General features: G+C 30.3%; 1 protein-coding gene across 3 annotated transcripts in view; it reads left to right on the plus strand.

Annotated features, from left to right (window-relative positions):
* LOC107450915 (protein O-mannosyl-transferase Tmtc3) overlaps positions 1-25,720 on the plus strand; it is a 120,794-nt gene extending 95,074 nt beyond the window's left edge. For all 3 annotated transcript variants that reach the window (XM_087154206.1, XM_087154205.1, XM_087154207.1), the window contains exons 10-20: positions 3,691-3,774; positions 3,848-3,985; positions 4,999-5,092; positions 5,185-5,319; positions 6,996-7,078; positions 8,655-8,727; positions 10,107-10,193; positions 15,288-15,361; positions 22,082-22,202; positions 23,254-23,430; positions 25,194-25,720. In XM_087154206.1, the coding sequence (XP_087010332.1) occupies positions 3,691-3,774; positions 3,848-3,985; positions 4,999-5,092; positions 5,185-5,319; positions 6,996-7,078; positions 8,655-8,727; positions 10,107-10,193; positions 15,288-15,361; positions 22,082-22,202; positions 23,254-23,430; positions 25,194-25,544 (1,417 nt within the window). In that variant the 3' untranslated portion in view covers positions 25,545-25,720. The remainder of the gene's footprint in view (positions 1-3,690; positions 3,775-3,847; positions 3,986-4,998; positions 5,093-5,184; positions 5,320-6,995; positions 7,079-8,654; positions 8,728-10,106; positions 10,194-15,287; positions 15,362-22,081; positions 22,203-23,253; positions 23,431-25,193) is intronic.
* Positions 25,721-25,977: the final 257 nt, after the last annotated feature.

A 25,977-nucleotide genomic window follows, 5' to 3' on the forward strand; every position in this document is an offset into this window, starting at 1 on the left:
AATAAAGTACTAAAGAGTGCTCTGCATCACGTAATTCGTACAAATCCACATGATTGGGACAAATGTTTACCTTTTATATTATTCGCTTACAGAGAAGTTCCCAACTGCACTACTGGTGTATCACCCTTCAAACTCATGTATGGTAGGGAAGCGAGAGGACCACTCAGTGTATTGAAGTCTAGCTGGTGCGGAGACATTCCTATCCCTTTGAATATGAGTAAATCTATAATTGATTATCTACAAGAATTAAAAATTAACCTTGAACAAGCAGCAGAACAAGCAAAGTTGGTAGCAGAAGGAAAACAACAAGCCTATTCAGATTACTTTAACCGGAGAACAGTCTGCAAAAGTTTCAAGCCTGGAGATCTAGTATACTTGCTTATTCCAGATAGCAGCAATAAATTATATGCTCGATGGACTGGACCTGGAGAAGTCATCAGACACTGTCCGCCACATTCTTATATGGTTAAACTACCAGACGGTCGGGTTAAACATGTTCATGTAAACAAGGTGAGACGATATCAAGCTCGAACTAATGCCATTGGTGTAATTTTTGAAAATGAAGATGAATTTGGAGAAATCTTAACGATTCCAGAAAAGGACTATTCCGTGCCAACAAAAAAGACAAAAATCAACGAAGTAATAGAACTTAATCATCTAAGCGCCGATGAACGAAGAAAAATCGCGTCTGTTATGTGCCAACATCAAGCACTTTTCACAGGTAAAATAAGGAAAGCTAATGTGGAAGAACACAAAATTCGACTGATTCCTAATAAAGAACGAAAGAAGCCTTATATTTACAGAATTCCTGAAGCGTTGAAACCAAGAGTGGATGAACAGATCGAAGAGTTGTTGAATGCAGATTTGATTGAAGAAAGTGATGCTGATATCGCACACCCTGTAGTCTGTGTTTGCAAGAAGGATGGAAGTTTACGTTTATGTATCGATTATAGAACTTTGAATACAGTTACAAAACCTGATGATTTTCCTATGGAGAATTCTACCGATCTAATGTACTGCATAGGGAAGTCAAATGTAATAACTACCTTAGACTTACTTAAGGGTTATTATGCAATCCCAATGGAGAAAGAGAGTAAAGAGTACACTTCATTCAAAACACATCGGGCCCAATACCGATTCAAAGTTATGCCATTTGGTTTGAAAAATGCTGCAGCTACTTTCCAGAGAGTAATGAATAATGCCTTAAAAGAATTTAAAGAATTCTCTAGAGCTTACTTAGATGACATAGCTATATTTTCTCCTGACTTTACAACACATTTACAACATCTTCAGAAAGTGTTTGCCAAACTAGAAAACCTCGGATTTACTGTGAACTCCAAGAAGTGCTCCTTTGCCAAATCTCAAATTAAGTATCTTGGTCATATCATCGGATCTGGGAAACATCAACTTGATCCCGAAAAGGTTAAGGCCATCCGAAACCTTGAAACTCCTACGACGAAAACACAATTGAGAAGCCTGCTAGGTTTATTTAATTACTACCGAGATTATATCCCTCGTTACGCAGAAATGGCTTACCCACTCACAGAACTCACAAAGAAAAGAGCACCTGAAGCGCTGGAACATTGGAATGAAACACATGAGAAAGCTTTTATTGAGCTCAAAGAAAAATTAAGTTATACACCGGAGCTATATACACCGACTAAAGAACTGCCATTCATTATCCATTCTGATGCTTCTCAAATCGGGATCGGAGCATGTTTAGCTCAACAGAGTGGTGAGAAAGAATATCCCATTTGTTACGCGAGTCAGAAGCTTTCCACGACTCAACAACACTGGCCAACAATTGAAAGAGAAGCTTACGCCATTGTTTGGGCTCTAAAGAAATTTGAACATTGGGTGTTTGGTTCAAACATCAAAGTGATTACCGATCATAACCCCCTCGCTTTTGTGGTGAAAAATGCACCACAATCATCAAAATTACAACGTTGGGCACTAGCTCTTCAAAAATATAATATACAGGTCGTTCACTGTCCAGGATCAAAATTAACTAATGCAGATGCATTAAGTAGATTGTTTACTTCATAAACAATGTGTTTAATTTTGGATTATTTCTTTTTTTTTCTTGTATGCTTGAAGGTAAATATTTTATTCATTAACCTATAATAGATTATATAAGAAGTGCTTAAAAACTCAGTTATAGGTAATTAAACATTTTATGAGATTACTTAATTTTCAAACTTCTACTTTACGTAATAATAATTTTTAACATTTCAAATGTTTGTTGTTATGTAATTTCAGCTAATTCAGTTATATAAATTAAATTATATTTTGAGAATAAGTGTATAATAATTGATAATATATTTCTTTTGTTTATTATCAAGCTAATTGTTTCATAGAAGTTTTTTTTTAGTAATGTTTATGTTATATTAATGCTGATTATTTGAGATGAGAATTGCTTGATAAAAATATTTTTTTTTGATATTTGAAACCTTCATTGAATTGTGTGTATTATGTTATTTTCTTAGTACGAACATACCCATTTTTGTGAATAATTTTGGTTGAAAATTAATTTTGAATTTTAATTCTTCGGTATTTCTTAGCTTGATTTTGGGATCTAATAATTTAGATCAAGTAATTACATTTTGAAGCATTTGTTAAGTACTTCAAGCAAATGTGTCTAGGACAGTTCATGTTTTCATATGGTTAAATGTTTCATATGTTTATATTTTATTATTTCTGTTTATTATGCTAAATTCTAATTTTCAGTGTCAGTTTTGTATTTGAATTTTATTTTAAAAACCCAAACCCATAACTTGGGGGAAAGGTGTGATACCAGAATTTATCATTTTGACTATTATTTGTGTTAATTCAGAGATGGCGCTGCCATCGCATTGCTTTTGGTAGTTTTCTCCTTCCTAAAAGGAGTAATTAGTATTCTAACCGGCAACGAGCAAGGTTGTCCGGCTTAAGCTCATTTGTTTATATTTTGTTTTTCCTAATTTTTAATAAATGTTATTAAGTTTAATCTTGGTATTTATTCAATAAGTCCATACTCACGAACCGCTGATACTACAAGCACACTTTAACTTCGAGTTATATAATTAGTTCTGACTATTAATTAAATTAAATTAAACCCAAAAACGAACTTTCTCCGGACAAACATACCTTTATTCTGACGAATTTAAATTCTTGACTCTCAGAACATGAAAACGAAACTATGGACTTAGGCCCTTTAATATTTATTAATTTCACTTTTTGCGTATTTCCACAAATTAAAGTTGCGGCAAATATTATGATAAATGGGTAAAATAGTTCAAAACTCTCTATATTAGTCTGGTAGTTTGAAATTGATTTAGAAGAATATATCTTATTGCATTTTGGAATAGGGGAAATCATGATTTTAGCAAAATATCAATACATATGAGACTCACAACAATTTTGTTTTACTCTAAATAGCTTGTTGAGTCACGATAAGCCATACATAAAATTCATAATAACAGAGGTACACGAATCCGATAACTGATTTTGGTTATTTGTTAGTATTTTTCGCAACCTAAACTACGCCCGTGAGAATTTGCAAACGCTAATTGTAGCTTTCTCAAAACTACCACGCAAGTTTACGGAACAAAACAAGTTATTAACTAACTATAATGAAGTACTAAATTTGAAACTCTTCTGAAGTGAAAACATAATACCCACAACAAAAATTAATCTTATTTATTATTTCAGAAAGCGCGAAACTCTTTTGCGTGCCTGCATCGTGATTCTTCTGTGCCTTAATGCCACCAGAACTGTGTTCAGAAACTTCGATTGGTAAGTTACTTTCTGAAGCTAAAACTTTACTTTTTGAACCTTCCCAGTTGATTTCGTGTTTTAATCCCCAAAGGAAAGATGAAGAGACTCTGTTCGAATCAGGATTGCGTTTCACAAAAGCGAACGCCAAACTTTATAACAATTTGGGTCACGTGATGGAAACTAAAGGAAAGCACGCAGAGGCATTAGAATTGTTTCTACAAGCAGTGAAGTAAGTTAAATTAATCTTAGTATTGTGACAATGTAATTGAGTTTAATTTAAATTGTTTGCAAATGGCAATAAACTTTACGTTTTCTGCTAAGAAGCTTTTAACAAAGCCACGTATTACATTCCAGTAAAGTACATTCCGGTAAAGAATTTATCAAAAGAGCAGATAGTGTTGTATATTTTAGATTCAATATTTAGAAATAAAACATGCAAATCTAAACTTCTGTGGTTTTGCATTATATTATATATGTAAAATATTATTCAAATGTAAAACTTGCAGTTAACTTGAGAAGTTTATACACATAAGACGTTTAATAGACCAGAGCTGAAACCATTTATTATTCAAGCACACTCTCAAATGAATAAAGAGACCATTTTAATTTTATTTTAAGTTCAAAATAATGCATCATGGTATGTTAATACGCAAAAGTAAAAGTTTAATTGCTTGCACATTATTTTAAAAATTTGTGTATACCTTCACTTTAAAATTCTCAAAAAGTTCTTATTACCGGGGAGACCGACTAATCAATTTCAATTACAAAATTCAATTTTTTGGGTTTATTGCTACTAATGTTCAACTCACTAGCTTTGTAATTTTGAATCCAGTCTAAATGACAAGGGAACTCCTAGATCAAATATTGGGAAAATTTTGCCTTCGTGGAGGACTTTTTGATGACACTAACCCGCACTTCCGTTACATGGACAGGGAAACCACAAAAACCTCCCACGATCAACCTGACGGCAAGTGGACTCTAACCCATGATCCGTCTACTACTGAAGATATTTTACTTCAACAATGTGGTCTGTGCGAGCCGGATGCAGAATTATTATCAACCAGCCATAGCTAGGATTCGAACCTGGTTCACCTCATTGGAAGGCGAGCACTCTATCCCCTGAGCCATCACGACTGTAAACATTTGAAAAACTAAAGAATTTCGAGTGTAAACATTTTAAAAACTGAAGGAGAACTTAGAAATTTGAATATTATAAATAAAAGACCGATTTCTTTTGTTCAGAGTTCAACCTGATGATCTAGGATCTCATTTGAATGTGGGAAGGATGTATAATACTTTGGGAATGATACAGAAAGCAGAAGAAGCTTTCTGGCAGGTAAAAATCACTTTTCTTATTAGCTATCAGATCTTATTGGCATCAAATATTTTGAATTATTTAAAAGAAAATTTTTTTTCATTAAATCAAAGGCTAAGAACTTGTTGCCAAAGAAACGTCCCGGTCAGAAGTATCAGACCCATATTGTTCCACGTCATATGGATTTGTTCTTGAACTTAGGAAATCTTCTCTCCCAAAACCTCTCTCGACTAGAAGAAGCTCAAGAGGTAAAGCCTAAATCCCAATGCTCGTTGACGTTTAAATACACAGTTATGTATTACATTTTTTTTTTTTTTTTTTTTTGTCACTCAAAAGTAAACAACATAGTAGATTTATATTTGGGTTTGTTTATTAGTCTTTGATAATGATATATTATTTTCGATGTAGTTCGCATTGTTTTAAGTTAGCGTTTTATTAGAATAAATACTTATAACTGTTTAGTTTAATTCTAACATAAATGTCTGCTAGAAAATATTACAATAATAAAATATCTTAGTTTTTTTTATTGTATTTATAAATATATGAACAATTTTTTTTAAGATTCATAATTGGTGATTTTATTTCAGAAATGTCAGGAGGCGGTGAATAATCAAAATGCTGAACAAGGGTTTTCAATTAAAAAGTGTCCGTGGGTCGAAATCGAAAACGCGTCTGTTGGCCAGCTAAAGCGTAACCACACTGAATAAAAATTCTGTACTGACACTCAGTGTCGATGCTTTTTAACGTAAAACAGTGTTTCCCAAACTTACAACTTTTGTGTACCATTTCTAAATTTTTCGTAACGCTGTGTACCACTAATAAAAAAAATGAATGAATTTTTTTCTATCAAAAATTTTTACAAAAGTTAAAAATCACAAATGGCAGTTGACACCACTAATTATTAACTGTTAACTCTGCAAAAAATAGCCAATAGAAAAATACGTAATAGTACATTTCCATGGTTAGCTTTGTTATTAAATAAAATTTTTTGCAATTTTCGTTTGTTATCGCATAAAAGCGCGTACCCCCGCTAAACTATTCCCTTTACCCCTGGGGGTACGCGTACCACACTTTTGGAAACACTGCCGTAAAGGATTGCCGTAATTTTTACAGTAATATTTACTACATAATTACTGTAATGAAATAAATATTACCATAAAAATTATAGTAAGAAATTTAACAATGAAAATGAATTTCACAGATGATCCTCTCAGAGTGTCAGTACTTTTTATTACAATTTTATTCGGAATTTTTTACAACGTTGAAACGTACCCAAACTTTTTTTCTCACAGAGGAAGAATGAGGGTTTACGACCTTGATCATAACTAGTCAATTTTCAACAAGTTATACAAAACAAAAACAAGCATCGTATTACGAAGAAAATAAGAAATTGTGAGTTTAACATCTCTAATAATTCGTAAAAATTACGGTATAACAGATTTTTTGTTTCCGTAAAGAACATTAAAATGTACCATCACTCAGAATGCTAGTATTTTTTACCGGAATTTTTTACACCATAGCTGATTTTTTTTTTTTTTTTTTTTTTTTTTTTTTTTTTTTATGAAACAGCTAATAAGTGCTCATTACGAATCATTACGTTCATCTCATGATATTTAATTATTCGTTTTCTAAGCGTTGTATGTAATATATTCAGTCTGTCAAACTTAAATTTTCACATTTTATCTATTTTTGTATCCCCAACTATCTTTATTAATAGTATTATTTTCTAATTGGACAACTTTTCTTTATTTTTAAAAATTTATTCAGTTCAACTTTCAAATGTATGTTTTTCGATTATATCACATATACTTTGTTTTATTTCTGTAAGCAATTTTAGATGTGTTATGCAATTAAATTTAAATTTCTTTATTACGTTTATACTTACTTGTTGTCATGTCAGTTACATTATATTCTCTTTTTTCAGCTTTACAAAGAAGCAATCAGCATGAAGAATGATTATGTTGATGCATACATGCAAAGGGCAAGCATTCTTTTGCGATTGAATCGGTATGGTTTTTTAAAGTAACAGTACTTAAAACTGAACAGTGTATTAAATTTCATTCATAATATTGCAAATAATATATTGAATTTCATTTATAATATTACAAGGTTTCAAAATGGGCATCTAAAAGAATTTTTTCAATTTTTTATGCACATCTGTGAATTTATACTAGTACATTGACATTCATGAAATGTTGATATTTTTAGGAAATAATTGTTATAAATTATATTAACTACTTGTTAAAAATATAAATAAAAACAACAATTACACAATTTCAAAAATTAAATAACATTTAGTTTTTATAACTGATTCGTGGAACAAAATATGACTTATCATTTACTATCTTAAAATTATGCTAGTTTTGCGAATGTTCTTTAGCAAATAATAATAATTTATCTTAAATTACAAGCACTTTCTGCCTTAACGATTCCAGTGAAGAACAAACGTAGTTTATTCAAAATAAATTTTGTTCATTTGATTTTAAAATAAATTCAGGTTTATTTATGGTGCTGCCATCTGTAGGGTTTATTGTACAAAATTTAATTATTTTATTATCTAATAATTTAATTAATTATTTCTTCATCTATTTACAAGTTGAAAACATTTGATAGAAGGCTAAGAATTCAAATAATTATTTAAGGGGAAAAAGACATCATAAAGTTTGTAAAGGGATTTCTTTATTATATTCATATCAAAATCCGCCTGTTTGAAATATTATTCTCTAAATTTTGTAGTGCTGCCACCTAGGATGAATCAGTTCTGTTCATGGTGCTGCTATCTGCAGGATTTATTGTACAAAAAATTAATTATTTTATTATTCAATCATTTAATTATCTATTTCTTATTTACTTATATAACATGAAAAATTTGAGACGCAGCTAAAAAGTCAAATAATTATATGTGGAGAAAGAAAAACATTCTAAAGTTCGTAAAGGGATTTCTTTAGTATATTCATATCAAAGTCTCTTCCGTATGTAAATATTACTCTTCAAATTCTCTAGTGCTGCCACCTGGGATGAATCAGTTTTGTTTATGGTACTGCAGCAGCTAATTTATTGCAGAAACTTAATTATTTTATTATTTATTCATTTAATTATCTTCTTTTTTTTATTTACTTACAACATGAAAAATTTGAGAAGAAGATAAAAATTCAAATAATTATTTATGGGAAATTATTTAACCAATAATTATTTAAGTTTTGTAGTGCTGTCATCTAGGATGAATCTTGAAATATAATATTCCGAAAATTTATTTTACATTCAAAAACGAAAATATTTTTTTATGTTAAATTTATATTCAGTTCATAATTTATTCACCTTACAAAAGTTTAAAAATGTTTGAGTAAATTTTATTTTTTCATGAGGCTATCTATATTCAAATAAAAGAAAGCGTGCCCATAAAATAACATAACAATGGAATCGATAATCGATAGGAAAGATAATATGTTTTTGTTTCTGCTTTTGTAACTTGAAACTTCTTTTGCAATTAATTTTGTATTTAATAATCAATGATCATAAAATTTATTAGTTTTCTAATTTCTTTTTATTTAATTATTTTTTTATTTTTTTTTTTTTGTTTAAGGTCACAAGAGGCTCATGATATGTACAAAGAAGCGATGAAACACGACCAACAAAATCCTGACTTATTTTACAACGTTAGTAAGTCTTCAGATTATTTATGTTTTCTATAATACCATGTTATGTATGTTTACAATGTATGTTTCTATATTGACGAAAATATTTCCATATCAGCAACAAAATTTCTACATTAGCAGCAATAATTTTTCTTTACTTAATTTTTTTTTTAAAAATGGTTCAATTGATAAGTATGTATTTATAGATTTATAACTTTTAACTAACTTGTTCCACATGTATCCTGACTTCCAGAACTACCTTACTTATTATGTTACTTAAACAGAACATTTGATGCAAATAAACTATCTTTTACACTGTTCCAAAAGTATACAAAAGTTTTTCAGTAATAAAAAAAAAATTTATGCAAAAACATGCGTGTATTAACTTGTGGCGTAACTACCACTACAATTATTAAACATCAATTCACTGGTATATAAGGCAGGCTAACTTGAATCTATGTTGAGGTACCTTTTGATAGATGAAGGTTGGCATTGTCGATAACTCCACCCTCCACATTGGTAACTTACGGACGTAATGTGATCACGCCGATCTTGACGGGCCCACTTCGATCTGGTAACGCTTACTTCGATGGGTGGTCCACATTGAATAGTTGACTCGCTACTTGTGACTGCAACATTATCTACCTCCTCACGCTGTTGCTGCTCTGTCTCGTCTCGATCATGCACAACGTCAGCCTGCATACACTCGACTGCTAAAGGCAACACAGAAGCGACTACGACCGTGAAGTTAATATACCTCTCACATTCAGCACTCAAAAAACCGGTGACCTTAATCCAGCTGTCCCGGTCTTTCACAAGTACAGCAACTAGTAGTATCCGTTCATCGAATTCTGTCCCTGATAAAATTCTGGTGGGTGAGTATTGTGGCGTAACTACCACTACTATTATTAAACATCAATTCACTGGTATATAAGACAGGCTAACTTGATTCAATCATGAGGTACCTTTTGATAGATGAAGGTTGGCATTGTCGATAACTCCTCCCCCCACAAACTCATATACTGGAAAGCACTAGTTTATTGGACTATTTTTCTAGTTACACTAATAAACTACTTTTTCTACTTTACCAATAAACTACTAGATCTTTTTTTATAGGTGTCCTATAGAGTCTTTATGAGATAATAATTCAATGAGCCTTTTCGGAGTGCTTTTAAATAGTCACTTTGCTTCAAGCAAAGCATTTCTTCATTATTTTCATATTATGCCTTGGAATAAAATCCTTGAAAAAGTTCACATTTTGTTGGAAATCTCTTGTTTAACTCTACTTTCCTTATATACGTTTTCTTTCAGGTTTGTCGTACGAAAAGCAAAAATGATATGTTTTGTTCACTTAAAAAATAAAGAAATAAAAGATTTTCAACATGATTTTTTTCTTTCAGATGGGAGTTTTACTTTTAGAACAAGGTAAATCCCTCCAAGCATTGGCTCGCTTTGATCAAGCCTTACAAGTTGATCCAGAACATGAAGTAAGGAAAATTGAATCATTTGCTCAGATCACAAAAATTATTAAATTTAAGGACATTAAGCTATTAAAAGTGTTCTTACGCCATGGAAAATAAAATAAAAAGACATAGTTTCAGTGACTTAAACCAGCGCTTCCCAAATGGTGTTCCGTGGAACCTTAGGGTTCCACAGAAAGTTAACTGGGACTCCGTGAGTTAGGATTTTTCTTAATCAACTACGATTTTTTGAAAGCTGAAACTAAGTTTTCAACCGACCAATAATCTATTATTTATTTAATATTTCTGTTAATTTTATGAAATTATTTAAGTAAAATGCCAATAAAAAAGGAAATTAACAAAAATTTAAATCGATATATATACTTTGCAATAACAATGTATTATTCGAAAATGAGAAAGCGAAAAGGAATTAAGAAAAGAATATGCATTTACAAATAATTGAGTCAGAATTTATCATCAAACTTTACAATTCAAAGTAAAATAATCAAGTTCAAGAATAAAAAAAATATTTCTCTATGTTAGCCAGTCTCACAGTTTAAAATAGTTGTTTTTCAAAAACCGTAATTCATCTATATTATTCTATTTCAATTTACGAATACAATAAAAACTTAAAACTAGAAATCACTGCAGACCTGCAAACTCAAGTTGCTTAACATAAAAATAAATTTTTAAAAAAAAAAAAAATTTCTTCTAAATTAAGCCGTAGTCTTTTTTTTTTTTTTTTTTTTTTTTTTTTTTTTTTTTTTTTTGTTCGTATATTACGATCCTATTTGAAGGTCGGGGCTCCGTCAAAAGAAGCTCCATAATTTATGGTTCCGTAACCGTAAAAAATTGAGAACCAACGCTTTTAACTATAGGAAATGTTTTAATTTTTACCTTCGTATTCCATCTCGTTGTAAGGCATTGCCCAAGCTTTTAAACAGGTAAAAAACTTGACAATTTAAAAAATTTATAAACTTTTTTTTAAAAAATATTACCACTTTGACAACTTGTTTGCTGAATTGGCGAGATTTTCTCCACCGAGATGAAAATAATTCGAACCATTGAATAATTCTCTATTTTCGTTTATTTTTATTTAATTTTGCTATGCAAAAACAAAGCAGAGTTGTAGAACTTTTCAAGAATTCAGAAAGTTCGATCACAAACACTTTTAATTTTCTCAAAACTGTGACTTTTCTTCATATTAATATCATACTATTTTTTTGTACAGCCAAAAATAAAATGCTATCCTTTTAAATTACCTATTTACTTATTTTAGAAAATACTAGCGCTATTTAGAATAAAATAAATACAAAAGACACTATGTGGTGAATATAATCATTGTAAGAGCCCTAGGTATCTCGTGAATTTTTTAGTTAGAAAGTTTTTTTTTCCTTTCCGCTGAATATTACGAATTTTTCGAAACTAAAATTTTAAATTCTTCCAAATAATTTTAAAATGCTTTTACCTCAAATTCAAATACATAAAATATTACTTCGATCTTATTAATTGAACAACAATTGGTTAAAGTAGTTGGATACAGAATTTATATGATTCTAAATGCGTGTATGGCCGTTATAATCACAGGTCCTTACTAGAGATAATTTAAGAATGACTTCATGTTGAACGAAAAAATTATTTAAAAATTTAAATTTCTTATTTAATTAAAAGTCCAAAATTATAAACATAAATAGTATGAAAATTGCTTAAAAAAACTATAATAATATTAATCTTTTGTCACAGAATTTTTATTAAACATATTTCTCATACTTTTTTCATTACTTTGTATTAATTTAGATCAAATAAATTAAAGATATTTTGCTTAGTATTTTAATAATTTATGATTATAGTTATGAAATAACAACATGAAACATTGGTGTCTTTTTCTGCGTTAAAGGTGAAAATTACCAAAGCTCACTTTCAAACAATAATTTTTCAAAATTGAACTTATTTCTAGTACCTCAAAGAAACAATCATTCAACATTTAAGTTTCTTTAATTTACAAAATCAATTATTGTAAATAAATTTTTAAATATGAATTTTAAAAAAAAATTCGAACTACTTTTTTTTAATTTCATATTTTAGTACAAGCATAATTCCGATTATCTAAAAGATTGTTTTAGTACCTATTAGACTGTTGTTTATATTTAAAAAATACCAAAATATATGCTTGCTTGTAATTAGAACGTCAGAAGAAATATATAAAAGAGACACCGGTGTCTCATTTGCGTCAAAAATTACATTTTGAAGAAGCAATCGAACCCGCGAAAAGGAAAAATTCATAACTCCACTGCTAAAAGTTTATTCGATTTCTATGCACATCAATCTGAAAATGATTAATGCGCATTTATGCATGTGCATTTCCGTAAAAAATTTCAGACACTGTTTTTAAATGCACTAACACTTTTTAATTATTTCCCATAAAACACTTTTTCTTTTTAAGACCATTTTAAACTTGATTAATAAATTTCTGCTTTGTGAAACGCTTCTGAATATCGAGGGATAGATATCACCCAAAATATTCTAAAACAATTCTGAAGTAATATGTCTGAATGATTGCAATAAATACATAAAAAGATTGCCTTTTGTGTAAACGATTTGTGTTTTATTATACTTTGCAAATGACACAATTTTCTTCTGAGAAATTAAAGCATCGGGCGATAAATAAATACTGTAGAATATTTATAGCGTTATTTTTTTTTTTACCAAATATGTATAGATCAATAATGACGAATGCCGCGCTAATATTTGTTTTCTATATCCTGATTCTTTTACTTCAAAATATTTACTTTACAAACGCTACTTTGAAGTGACACGAATCTTCATGCTCAAAAGAATCAGTAAAGAAAATCTGTCCTCTTTTTTCGTTAGTCGTTTTTTATATGCAGTATATTTTTTTTAAAGTTATGTTTTTATGGTTACTCATTCAATAAAATCAAACTATATCTCATGTCTCATCAACATTCAAAACTTTTAGATTTAAGATGCAAATTCTTTTTCTCTTCGTTTTTTCTACGCTGTACGTTTTTTAAAATTATACTTTTGTAGTTATTCATTCAACAAATTAAACTATATCTCATGTTTCAACAACATTCAAAACTTTTAGATTTAAGATGCAAATTCCTTCTTTCTTCGTTTTTTCTAGGCTGTATGTTTTCTAAAATTATACTTTTGTAGTTATTCATTCAATAAATTAAACTATATCACTTATCTCAACAACATTCAAAACTTTTAGATTTAAGATGCAAATTCTTTTTCTCTTCGTTTTTTCTATGCCGTATGTTGTTTTTTAAAATTATACTTTTGTAGTTATTCATTCAATAAATTAAACTATATCTTATATCTGAACAACATTCAAAACTTTCAGATTTAAGATACAAATTCTTTCTTTCTTCGTTTTTTCTATGCCGTATGTTGTTTTTTGAAATTATACTTTTATAGTTATTCATTCAATAAATTAAACTATATCTTATATCTGAACAAAATTCAAAACTTTCAGATTTAAGATGCAAATTCTTTCTTTCTTCGTTTTTTCTATGCCGTATGTTGTTTTTTAAAATTATACTTTTGTAGTTATTCATTCAATAAAATCAAACTAAATCTTATATCTGAAAAACATTCAAAACTTTCAGATTTAAGATTCAAATTCTTTCTTTCTTCGTTTTTTCTGTGCTGTAGTTTTTTTAAAATTCAACTTTTATAGTTATTCATTCAATAAATTAAACTATATTTCTTGTCTCAACAACATTCAAAACTTTTAGATTTAAGATGTAAATTCCTTCTTTCTTCGTTTTTTCTATGCCGTGTGTTGTTTTTTAAAATTATACTTTTGTAGTTATTCATTCAATAAAATCAAACTAAATCTTATATCTGAAAAACATTCAAAACTTTCAGATTTAAGATTCAAATTCTTTCTTTCTTCGTTTTTTCTGTGCTGTATGTTTTTTAAAATTCAACTTTTATAGTTATTCATTCAATAAATTAAACTATATTTCTTGTCTCAACAACATTCAAAACTTTTAGATTTAAGATGTAAATTATTTCTTTCTTCGTTTTTTCTATGCCGTGTGTTGTTTTTTAAAATTATACTTTTGTAGTTATTCATTCAATAAAATCAAGCTAAATCTTATATCTGAACAACATTCAAAACTTTTGGATTTAAGATGCAAATTCTTTCTTTCTTCGTTTTTTCTATGCCGCATATTTTTTTTGAAATTATACTTTTGTAGTTATTCATTCAATAAATTAAACTATATCTTATATCTCAACAATATGCAAAATTTGAACTTAAAATGCAGATTCTATTTACCTCTTCACCTTATTTTTTGTTTATTTTTCATAATTTTTTTTCAAATTAAAAAGGATTTCTCAAGTGCCAAAAAAATTCAATTCCTAATCGGAAGAAAGATAATGAATAGAACGTGTGTGCAATGCACAGAAAAAAACTAACCACCCTGAATAACTTTCGATCTAATGATCCGATCTTCACGTATTAGCTAGATCGAGGGTGTGACCTCAAATATGATAATAAATTGGTGCAGATGATATTTTAAGTTACGAAATCAGACCCAGAAAAGTAGCACCTATAAATAAACATACCTTTTTTTAAAGGATTCAAATTTCTAAAACTCAAAAGTTAAAATCCAAAGTTAATTTTTGTATTTCGCTGTATCTCGATAACTTTTTTAATGAACTTAAACTTTTTATTACACAATTATAAAGTTTGTTTATCTAAACGTAAACCCATGCAAAAAAATTTAAATAATTACGTATTTATTATTTTATTATTTAATTTTATTATTTTTTATGATAGTAAAAGAAAATTTGAATTGTAAAATACGCATATTTTTACATAATTTTAAAGAATTTAATTTTATGTGTCAAAAAGCAAAACTGTCAAATAGCTCCCGAGAAATCGAATTATAAAAGAGTCAGATACATTAAACTCAATTTCTCTGGAACTATTTGACCAATTTCGTTCAAATTTCATATGTTGACTTATACATTTACATCTTTTTAAAAATTTAAAAAGTTGTAGACCTCATAATTCATAATTCATTTGACTTTATTCATTGATAATTTTCAATAATTCATAATTCATTGATAATTTTATCCTTTCAGAAATCCCTTTTAAACTACGCCATACTGAGTCAAGATTCAGGAGATTCGAACTTACGCCGACTTGCTCACGAAAGGTAAAGCGGATTTTAAATTTACTACATTGGAAAAAAAAAATCACCTAGCACAGAACCATTATTTGTAACGAATAATCATTATAATAAAAATTTCTTAATCCAGATAAAACTTTAGAATCCTGAGTCATCAAGAAGTCATTTAAAATAATCTTTTAAATCTTTTCAGTAAAAATTATATCATGGATATTTTTTTGGACATGGCTCAAAATAGTGAAAATTAACATAGCTTGAACAGCCGACCAGCTCTGTGTAGGGGTTAGGGAACTGCCCTTGCATCAGAAAAGTTCTGGGTTCGAATCCCGGGCAAGGCATGGATGTTCTTTCCTTCTGTGTACTACCTGTCCTTACTGAGGGAGCAACGTTGGCCCACCTAATATGGTGCCACTGAAAGAGTGGCCAACAAATCTGCCCTTCAAATGCCTGTATGACCTATGTCATTATCCTGGTGGGCATTGGGGGGGGGGAAACATAGCTTGAACATTTCAAAATAAACATGCGTTTGATTAAAAAAATATAGCTGTAACTCACAATGCGTGATTTAAAAAAAAATGGATATTGCTATTTAAGAAAATGATTCTAAACGCACGGTTTGATTTTTAAAATATTGTTATAACTAGTGTATTTTGGTAAGCATTGGTTATTCGCAATGTTTAAGAAAAATTTAAAAAAAATAAAAAACGTCGAAATTTTTCATATTCATTTTGTACGAGATTTTCTTACGAATAACGTAGATGTTTAAAAAAAATTAAGATCATTATCTTTAATTATAAAAGATGCGTATTCATCAACGCAGTGCAGTTTCCTTAACGCGCAATTCACACTATGCCCATTTCTATTAACAAACACGAATTTTGAGGAACACGCGTTTTTAGATCATTTTATCAACGTGCATTTCAGGTTATGAATAGTTTTCAAAACTCTCAGTTTTAATTATGTCCACTTTTTAAAACGCGCGTTTTAATTTGCATTTTTAAATGCAAACCGTAAATTCTGAGCGAAATAACAAGTTCAATGCCGTTGTACGCATTCAGTAGATAAAAAAAAATAATAATGATTTAAATAAAAATAAAAAAATAAAGAATGACTTTCATCAGCAACAACAAAATTCCGTATACGCAGAATAATCATTTAATTACCAATCAGTAAAGCCAGTTTGGATTTTTTTTTAAATCAATCATTGTTATTATAACTAACCATTTATTCTTAGTTCCCAAGACATCTAAGTGTACAAAAGCTAGCCTGATTTTTATCTTTCACAGAAATATCGTGCGTTTAGAATGTTTTCTTGTTTAACCTTCATTAAACCAATCAATCTTAACTAAATACAATTCTATTATATCTTTTGAAAAGATTCGCTTTCACAATTCCTTTTAAGTATTTTTTTATAGCTATCTTTTAATATCTGACTCAGGTATTACCAGTTCGTTTACTTCTTTTTTTTTAGTGCTCTGTTTCATTATACTCAGAAATAGTTAAGACATTTCTTTTCTTCATTAAATTCATATCCATAAAAAATATTGCCTTGAACTTTCATTACAACAAAAGAATGGATTAGTTGGAACAATAGTTTATTGCTAGAGAAAAAATTCCGTCTCAGTCTGGTACTATTTGGTATTGTTGTTTCATTAAAGTAAGCTCTAACTTAAATAAGGATTGAAACGTGATTGACCACGTACTTCTCAGTACTGAATTTGGGATCGGATTGAATGTATAGTTGACCGTACACTGAGCGCAAAAGTCAACTTTGGTTTTGGATATTTCAGTCTCGTACTATTTGATATTGTTGTTTCATTAAAGTAAGTTCTAACTTAAATAAGGATTGAAACGTGATTGACCACGTACTTCTCAGTACTGAACTTGGGATCGGATTGAATGTATAGTTGACCATACACTGAACGTAAAAGTCAACTTTGGTTTTGGATGTTTCAGTCTCGTACTATTTGATATTGTTGTTTCATTAAAGTAAGTTCTAACTTAAATAAGGATTGAAACGTGATTGACCACGTACTTCTCAGTACTGAATTTGGGATCGGATTGAATGTATAGTTGACCGTACACTGAGCGCAAAAGTCAACTTTGGTTTTGGATATTTCAGTCTCGTACTATTTGATATTGTTGTTTCATTAAAGTAAGTTCTAACTTAAATAAGGATTGAAACGTGATTGACCACGTACTTCTCAGTACTGAACTTGGGATCGGATTGAATGTATAGTTGACCATACACTGAACGTAAAAGTCAACTTTGGTTTTGGATGTTTCAGTCTCGTACTATTTGATATTGTTGTTTCATTAAAGTAAGTTCTAACTTAAATAAGGATTGAAACGTGATTGACCACGTACTTCTCAGTACTGAACTTGGGATCGGATTGAATGTATAGTTGACCATACACTGAACGCAAAAGTCAACTTTGGTTTTGGATATTTCAGTCTCGTACTATTTGATATTGTTGTTTCATTAAAGTAAGTTCTAACTTAAATAAGGATTGAAACGTGATTGACCACGTACTTCTCAGTACTGAATTTGGGATCGGATTGAATGTATAGTTGACCATACACTGAACGTAAAAGTCAACTTTGGTTTTGGATATTTCAGTCTCGTACTATTTGATATTGTTGTTTCATTAAAGTAAGTTCTAACTTAAATAAGGATTGAAACGTGATTGACCACGTACTTCTCAGTACTGAATTTGGGATCGGATTGAATGTATAGTTGACCGTACACTGAGCGCAAAAGTCAACTTTGGTTTTGGATATTTCAGTCTCGTACTATTTGATATTGTTGTTTCATTAAAGTAAGTTCTAACTTAAATAAGGATTGAAACGTGATTGACCACGTACTTCTCAGTACTGAACTTGGGATCGGATTGAATGTATAGTTGACCATACACTGAACGTAAAAGTCAACTTTGGTTTTGGATGTTTCAGTCTCGTACTATTTGATATTGTTGTTTCATTAAAGTAAGTTCTAACTTAAATAAGGATTGAAACGTGATTGACCACGTACTTCTCAGTACTGAATTTGGGATCGGATTGAATGTATAGTTGACCGTACACTGAGCGCAAAAGTCAACTTTGGTTTTGGATATTTCAGTCTCGTACTATTTGATATTGTTGTTTCATTAAAGTAAGTTCTAACTTAAATAAGGATTGAAACGTGATTGACCACGTACTTCTCAGTACTGAATTTGGGATCGGATTGAATGTATAGTTGACCATACACTGAACGTAAAAGTCAACTTTGGTTTTGGATGTTTCAGTCTCGTACTATTTGATATTGTTGTTTCATTAAAGTAAGTTCTAACTTAAATAAGGATTGAAACGTGATTGACCACGTACTTCTCAGTACTGAACTTGGGATCGGATTGAATGTATAGTTGACCATACACTGAACGTAAAAGTCAACTTTGGTTTTGGATGTTTCAGTCTCGTACTATTTGATATTGTTGTTTCATTAAAGTAAGTTCTAACTTAAATAAGGATTGAAACGTGATTGACCACGTACTTCTCAGTACTGAATTTGGGATCGGATTGAATGTATAGTTGACCGTACACTGAGCGCAAAAGTCAACTTTGGTTTTGGATATTTCAGTCTCGTACTATTTGATATTGTTGTTTCATTAAAGTAAGTTCTAACTTAAATAAGGATTGAAACGTGATTGACCACGTACTTCTCAGTACTGAATTTGGGATCGGATTGAATGTATAGTTGACCGTACACTGAGCGCAAAAGTCAACTTTGGTTTTGGATATTTCAGTCTCGTACTATTTGATATTGTTGTTTCATTAAAGTAAGTTCTAACTTAAATAAGGATTGAAACGTGATTGACCACGTACTTCTCAGTACTGAATTTGGGATCGGATTGAATGTATAGTTGACCATACACTGAACGTAAAAGTCAACTTTGGTTTTGGATGTTTCAGTCTCGTACTATTTGATATTGTTGTTTCATTAAAGTAAGTTCTAACTTAAATAAGGATTGAAACGTGATTGACCACGTACTTCTCAGTACTGAACTTGGGATCGGATTGAATGTATAGTTGACCATACACTGAACGTAAAAGTCAACTTTGGTTTTGGATGTTTCAGTCTCGTACTATTTGATATTGTTGTTTCATTAAAGTAAGTTCTAACTTAAATAAGGATTGAAACGTGATTGACCACGTACTTCTCAGTACTGAATTTGGGATCGGATTGAATGTATAGTTGACCGTACACTGAGCGCAAAAGTCAACTTTGGTTTTGGATATTTCAGTCTCGTACTATTTGATATTGTTGTTTCATTAAAGTAAGTTCTAACTTAAATAAGGATTGAAACGTGATTGACCACGTACTTCTCAGTACTGAATTTGGGATCGGATTGAATGTATAGTTGACCGTACACTGAGCGCAAAAGTCAACTTTGGTTTTGGATATTTCAGTCTCGTACTATTTGATATTGTTGTTTCATTAAAGTAAGTTCTAACTTAAATAAGGATTGAAACGTGATTGACCACGTACTTCTCAGTACTGAACTTGGGATCGGATTGAATGTATAGTTGACCATACACTGAACGTAAAAGTCAACTTTGGTTTTGGATGTTTCAGTCTCGTACTATTTGATATTGTTGTTTCATTAAAGTAAGTTCTAACTTAAATAAGGATTGAAACGTGATTGACCACGTACTTCTCAGTACTGAATTTGGGATCGGATTGAATGTATAGTTGACCGTACACTGAGCGCAAAAGTCAACTTTGGTTTTGGATATTTCAGTCTCGTACTATTTGATATTGTTGTTTCATTAAAGTAAGTTCTAACTTAAATAAGGATTGAAACGTGATTGACCACGTACTTCTCAGTACTGAATTTGGGATCGGATTGAATGTATAGTTGACCATACACTGAACGTAAAAGTCAACTTTGGTTTTGGATGTTTCAGTCTCGTACTATTTGATATTGTTGTTTCATTAAAGTAAGTTCTAACTTAAATAAGGATTGAAACGTGATTGACCACGTACTTCTCAGTACTGAACTTGGGATCGGATTGAATGTATAGTTGACCATACACTGAGCGCAAAAGTCAACTTTGGTTTTGGATATTTCAGTCTCGTACTATTTGATATTGTTGTTTCATTAAAGTAAGTTCTAACTTAAATAAGGATTGAAACGTGATTGACCACGTACTTCTCAGTACTGAATTTGGGATCGGATTGAATGTATAGTTGACCGTACACTGAGCGCAAAAGTCAACTTTGGTTTTGGATATTTCAGTCTCGTACTATTTGATATTGTTGTTTCATTAAAGTAAGTTCTAACTTAAATAAGGATTGAAACGTGATTGACCACGTACTTCTCAGTACTGAACTTGGGATCGGATTGAATGTATAGTTGACCATACACTGAACGTAAAAGTCAACTTTGGTTTTGGATGTTTCAGTCTCGTACTATTTGATATTGTTGTTTCATTAAAGTAAGTTCTAACTTAAATAAGGATTGAAACGTGATTGACCACGTACTTCTCAGTACTGAATTTGGGATCGGATTGAATGTATAGTTGACCGTACACTGAGCGCAAAAGTCAACTTTGGTTTTGGATATTTCAGTCTCGTACTATTTGATATTGTTGTTTCATTAAAGTAAGTTCTAACTTAAATAAGGATTGAAACGTGATTGACCACGTACTTCTCAGTACTGAACTTGGGATCGGATTGAATGTATAGTTGACCATACACTGAACGTAAAAGTCAACTTTGGTTTTGGATGTTTCAGTCTCGTACTATTTGATATTGTTGTTTCATTAAAGTAAGTTCTAACTTAAATAAGGATTGAAACGTGATTGACCACGTACTTCTCAGTACTGAATTTGGGATCGGATTGAATGTATAGTTGACCGTACACTGAGCGCAAAAGTCAACTTTGGTTTTGGATATTTCAGTCTCGTACTATTTGATATTGTTGTTTCATTAAAGTAAGTTCTAACTTAAATAAGGATTGAAACGTGATTGACCACGTACTTCTCAGTACTGAACTTGGGATCGGATTGAATGTATAGTTGACCATACACTGAACGTAAAAGTCAACTTTGGTTTTGGATGTTTCAGTCTCGTACTATTTGATATTGTTGTTTCATTAAAGTAAGTTCTAACTTAAATAAGGATTGAAACGTGATTGACCACGTACTTCTCAGTACTGAATTTGGGATCGGATTGAATGTATAGTTGACCGTACACTGAGCGCAAAAGTCAACTTTGGTTTTGGATATTTCAGTCTCGTACTATTTGATATTGTTGTTTCATTAAAGTAAGTTCTAACTTAAATAAGGATTGAAACGTGATTGACCACGTACTTCTCAGTACTGAACTTGGGATCGGATTGAATGTACAATTGACCATACACTGAACGTAAAAGTCAACTTTGGTTTTTGATGTTTAAAACTTTGATCTCTTTTTAAAATAAATAAATAAAAAATTTAATTACAATTTTACATTTTAAGCTCATTTTATGAGCATTGTTTTTTATATAAATCCATATTTTATTATAAAAGATTTTTAGGGGAAGTTATTTTAGTTTAGGGGGATTGAACTCTCATGCCCCGACCTTTAACAAGAGTTACATTTATAGTAATCGTGGTTTTATAAAAGTATCTATAAATCTGACTACAGAGCTTAATGTGTCGTAAGTTAATTATAGTACTACCTCTATACCCTCATGTTAGTAATCGACATATCTACCTTTGCTTCAGATTGCAGGTGCTTCTGGATAAAGGACAACAACCGGAAAGAACCTATTTCAATATGGGTATGCTGGCTATGCAGGATAGAGATATATCAAAAGCTGAACATTATTTTAGGAAAACTCTGCAGGTGATTGACTATAACTTGGATAAATTTATGTTGAACCTGACATTCGTAGTTTTATATGAATCAGAGGTTATGTTCAGACTATTCAGATTATATGTTATATAGATTCAACTTAAACACGCTGTAAATAATTCTGGATCAATTTACGGTCAAAAGAACAGGCACTCAGGATGCCAGTACTTTTTACTGTAAAATCCATTTTTACCGGAACATGTTACAGTACGAAATTTTCTGATATACCGTAATTTTTACAGTAATGATTATCGTAAAGTCATTGAATCACTCGAATTAAATGAATATTACTGTAAAAATTATGGTGTAATATTTTACGGTAAAAACGGATTTTACGTAAAAAATAGATTTTAAGATTAAAATGGACTTTACGGATGATGCAGCCAAAGTACCAATACTTCATACCGTAATTTGATCTGAAATTTTTTGTAGTGTAATGTATTCGTTTCTTTCGCCTCTGGTAATTTTACAAATCTAGTAATTAAGTGAATTGAAAAGTCGTTAAAATGGTTCGAAAAATGTACTGACTTCCGATATTTTGGTAAATAATAAAGAAATAATCAAGTTTTGTGAATAATAAAAAAATTAAACTAATGCCATTATTATAGAATTTTTGAGGAGCAGAAAATATTTTTTTAATGTTAAAATATTTTTTCTAAATTAAAAAATGACACTCGTAAAAAAATATTTTTGTCACAAAAAATCTTTATAATGCAAATAGCTTAAACTAATAGATTAAACTTGAAAAATCAAAAGCTTAGCTCTTTATATTTTAATTTTCTGCATACAATTTTAAAAAACAGTAAAATTCATTGATCTTTTGAAAAATCAAGGAAAAAAACAAGTTTGAAAAGTACTTTTAAGGCAAAACAAAATTATAATTGATGAATCTTACAGAGCCTAAAAATGCATTTCGAATTCGATAAGGCTAAATAACCGTAAAAATAACCTCGATTTGTTTCCTTACTTCGTAAATAATTGAAATAGTTTGCATTCCATCTTATGAATCCATGGAATAATAATTTATTTTACTTTTTCACAGTTGAAAGCCAACTTTGACGCTGCTCTTTTCAATCTTGCTCTCGTTCTTTATGAAACAAATCGTCCTCTTGAAGCTCTGCCATTTTTACAGAAACTAAACCAGAAGCATCTGAAAGGTTTAGTGCTGCTCGGTAACATCTATTTTAACCATATGAACAACTATACAGCTGCCAAACAGGTAATCTATTGACAAATTTTTCGTTAAATATATGCTTATGCCGAAAATTGATTTTCTTGACTTTTTGAATTTAGCTTTTGTGCTCATCCGGCGCTTGCAGTGTTAGTAATTTTGAAAAAACGTATAGACATTGGAACAATAAACTTTTGCTTATAACTTTTTTTGCGCTTTTTATCTTAAACTAACTCACACTTAACAATGTTTACTCTCACAGCTTGCGCATACGCTCTTTTGAATCCTGCCGACATTATAACTTTTTTAACATTCTGTATCATCTCTCATAATAACTTTTTTACATTCTGCATCATCTCTCATAATAACTCTTTTACATTCTGCATCATCTCTCATAATAACTTTTCTACATTCTGCATCATCTCTCATAATAACTTTTTTACATTCTGCATCATTTCTCATAATAACTTTTTTACATTCTGCATCATCTCTCATAAAGTCCAGCGTTGATCCGTCATACACAGTTCGTCTTAGCGACAAACCGTCGCGCAGAATTCGTCAAAAGCACAATTTGTCGCTAACCCAATTCGTCGTAATACTCGTCGACACTACTCGTTCGACACTACTTGTCACAATATTTGTTGTGGGCCCAATTCATAGCAGGAACAATTCGTCGCAAGCACAATTCGTCGTAGGTACAATCGCTACAATTCGTCGTGAGCACAATTCTTTGCTGTTTTTATGAAATACATCTACTTACGAAGACAAAACTCTTACATTATTACAAAAGCTAACTAAATATTTAATTTGTGACCGTCATGTTACAAAAGTACCTAAGGGGGCTACGGGATTTGCAACTTGCTTATTGTTACTTACAAGGGGGCGGAGAGGTAGGAGCACTGCTTGCGTAAGTCACTAAAATCCCCTTATTTTCTTTTTCTTTAATTACAAAAAGTGTAACAAAAAACTTCGAAAAACATAAAACTTGTAAAACTTTATACTCGTAATTAAAATTAAATTTGGGTAAAGGAAAAGTTGGAAAAAAAAATTTTATAAGGAATTTTTTAGGTAAAAATTTTTGATCACCAAAGGAAAACGCAAAAAATTTTATAAAATAAGATAAAAATTAATTTCGTTTCATTCATTTTACAATTAATATTTTTTTTGAATTTATTTCTAAAATTAGATTACAGTAGTAAAAGCAAGAAAAATCGAGAGAGATTTCAGAATTTCTTACGTAAGCATTTTGTATTCTAATTTTTCTGAGAAAGGGGTTTAAAACTGCAAAAAACACGCCTACGTAATAATCGAACGGCCCTTTTTTAGATTTCGCTTTCGATTAAAATTAAAACCGTTTTTAGTTTTAGAACTCGATGTTTTTACTTAAAATGTTAATATGCCGCGGTAGTTAAAATTTCTCATTTCATCTGAAAATCGGCAAAAATTATCATAACTCTTCTACCACCATTTAATATTTTACACGACGCTGCGATTAACAATTCACAATTTTTTATATCGCTCTGTGATTGCTTGTTTTTATCATTGAATTCTTTCACATATTTTATTCCACATTCAATCAAATCTTTGTTACATTCGACGAGCGACTGACAAATAAAAATCAGTGTATAGAGATGTTAACGTGTAATAACTGTAAACAAGCATAAAATGCATGTTTTATTTAATATCTATGTATACGTTTCTTTTTAGTGCTATGAAACGATATTACAGCAAGGTCCCTATCATGAACGTGTAATAATTGTAAATAAGCATAAAATACATGTTTTATTTAATATCTATATGTTTCTTTTTAGTGCTATGAATCGATATTGCAACAAGATCCCTACCATGTACCAGCCATGCACAATCTGTGTGCTGTCCATTACCAATTAAAGGAGCTTGAAGCAGCTGAACTATGTTTGCTACGTGCGACAACAATAGCGCCAAAAGAGTCCTACATTCAACACCATTTAGAACTAGTCAGAGAACATCGGAAGAAAACAACTCACAAAAACACTCAAAAGCCAAGTTCTACTGTGGCCTACTGCAACAAACCAGACGATGATTGCAACTCAGTCACCCCAAATAATAGTTCTAATTTACCATATTCCCCCAAAAAGGACAAAGTTTTAAAAAAAGAGGATAATAAAGATTTCAAATTGTAAATTTTTTACAAGAAAATTAAATAAATGTCAAAGCTCTTAATAAATTAAATGTGCGTATTTAAAATTTTATACTTGTAAATTGTATTTGTTCTGTTTTTGTAAGAATCGTAATAAAAATATGAGGCAATGTATCGAGTGATCAAATTAAACAAATAAATAAGAGTTTATAGCTTTCATTGTAATTTCATTTACTAATTAAAAACGGATGCTTTAATACTAATAAAGCAACAAACAAAAGATATGTCGTTGCTTGATTGAAAACTTAATTCGCTTCAAAAATATACAAATTAGAAGTAATAGTCGACATGTTTCAAGCGCTTCAAAAATAGGCACCCATTTTCAAGACTTGCCAGACCGGAATATGGTCTGGAAAATGGATGCCTATTTTTAAAGCCCTTGAAACATGTCGACTGCTTTTGCTATTTATATATTT

Source organism: Parasteatoda tepidariorum, chromosome 10, assembly GCF_982258835.1.
Source record: "Parasteatoda tepidariorum strain Cologne lab strain chromosome 10, Ptep-v5.0, whole genome shotgun sequence".
NCBI classification, from domain to species: Eukaryota; Metazoa; Arthropoda; class Arachnida; order Araneae; family Theridiidae; genus Parasteatoda; species Parasteatoda tepidariorum.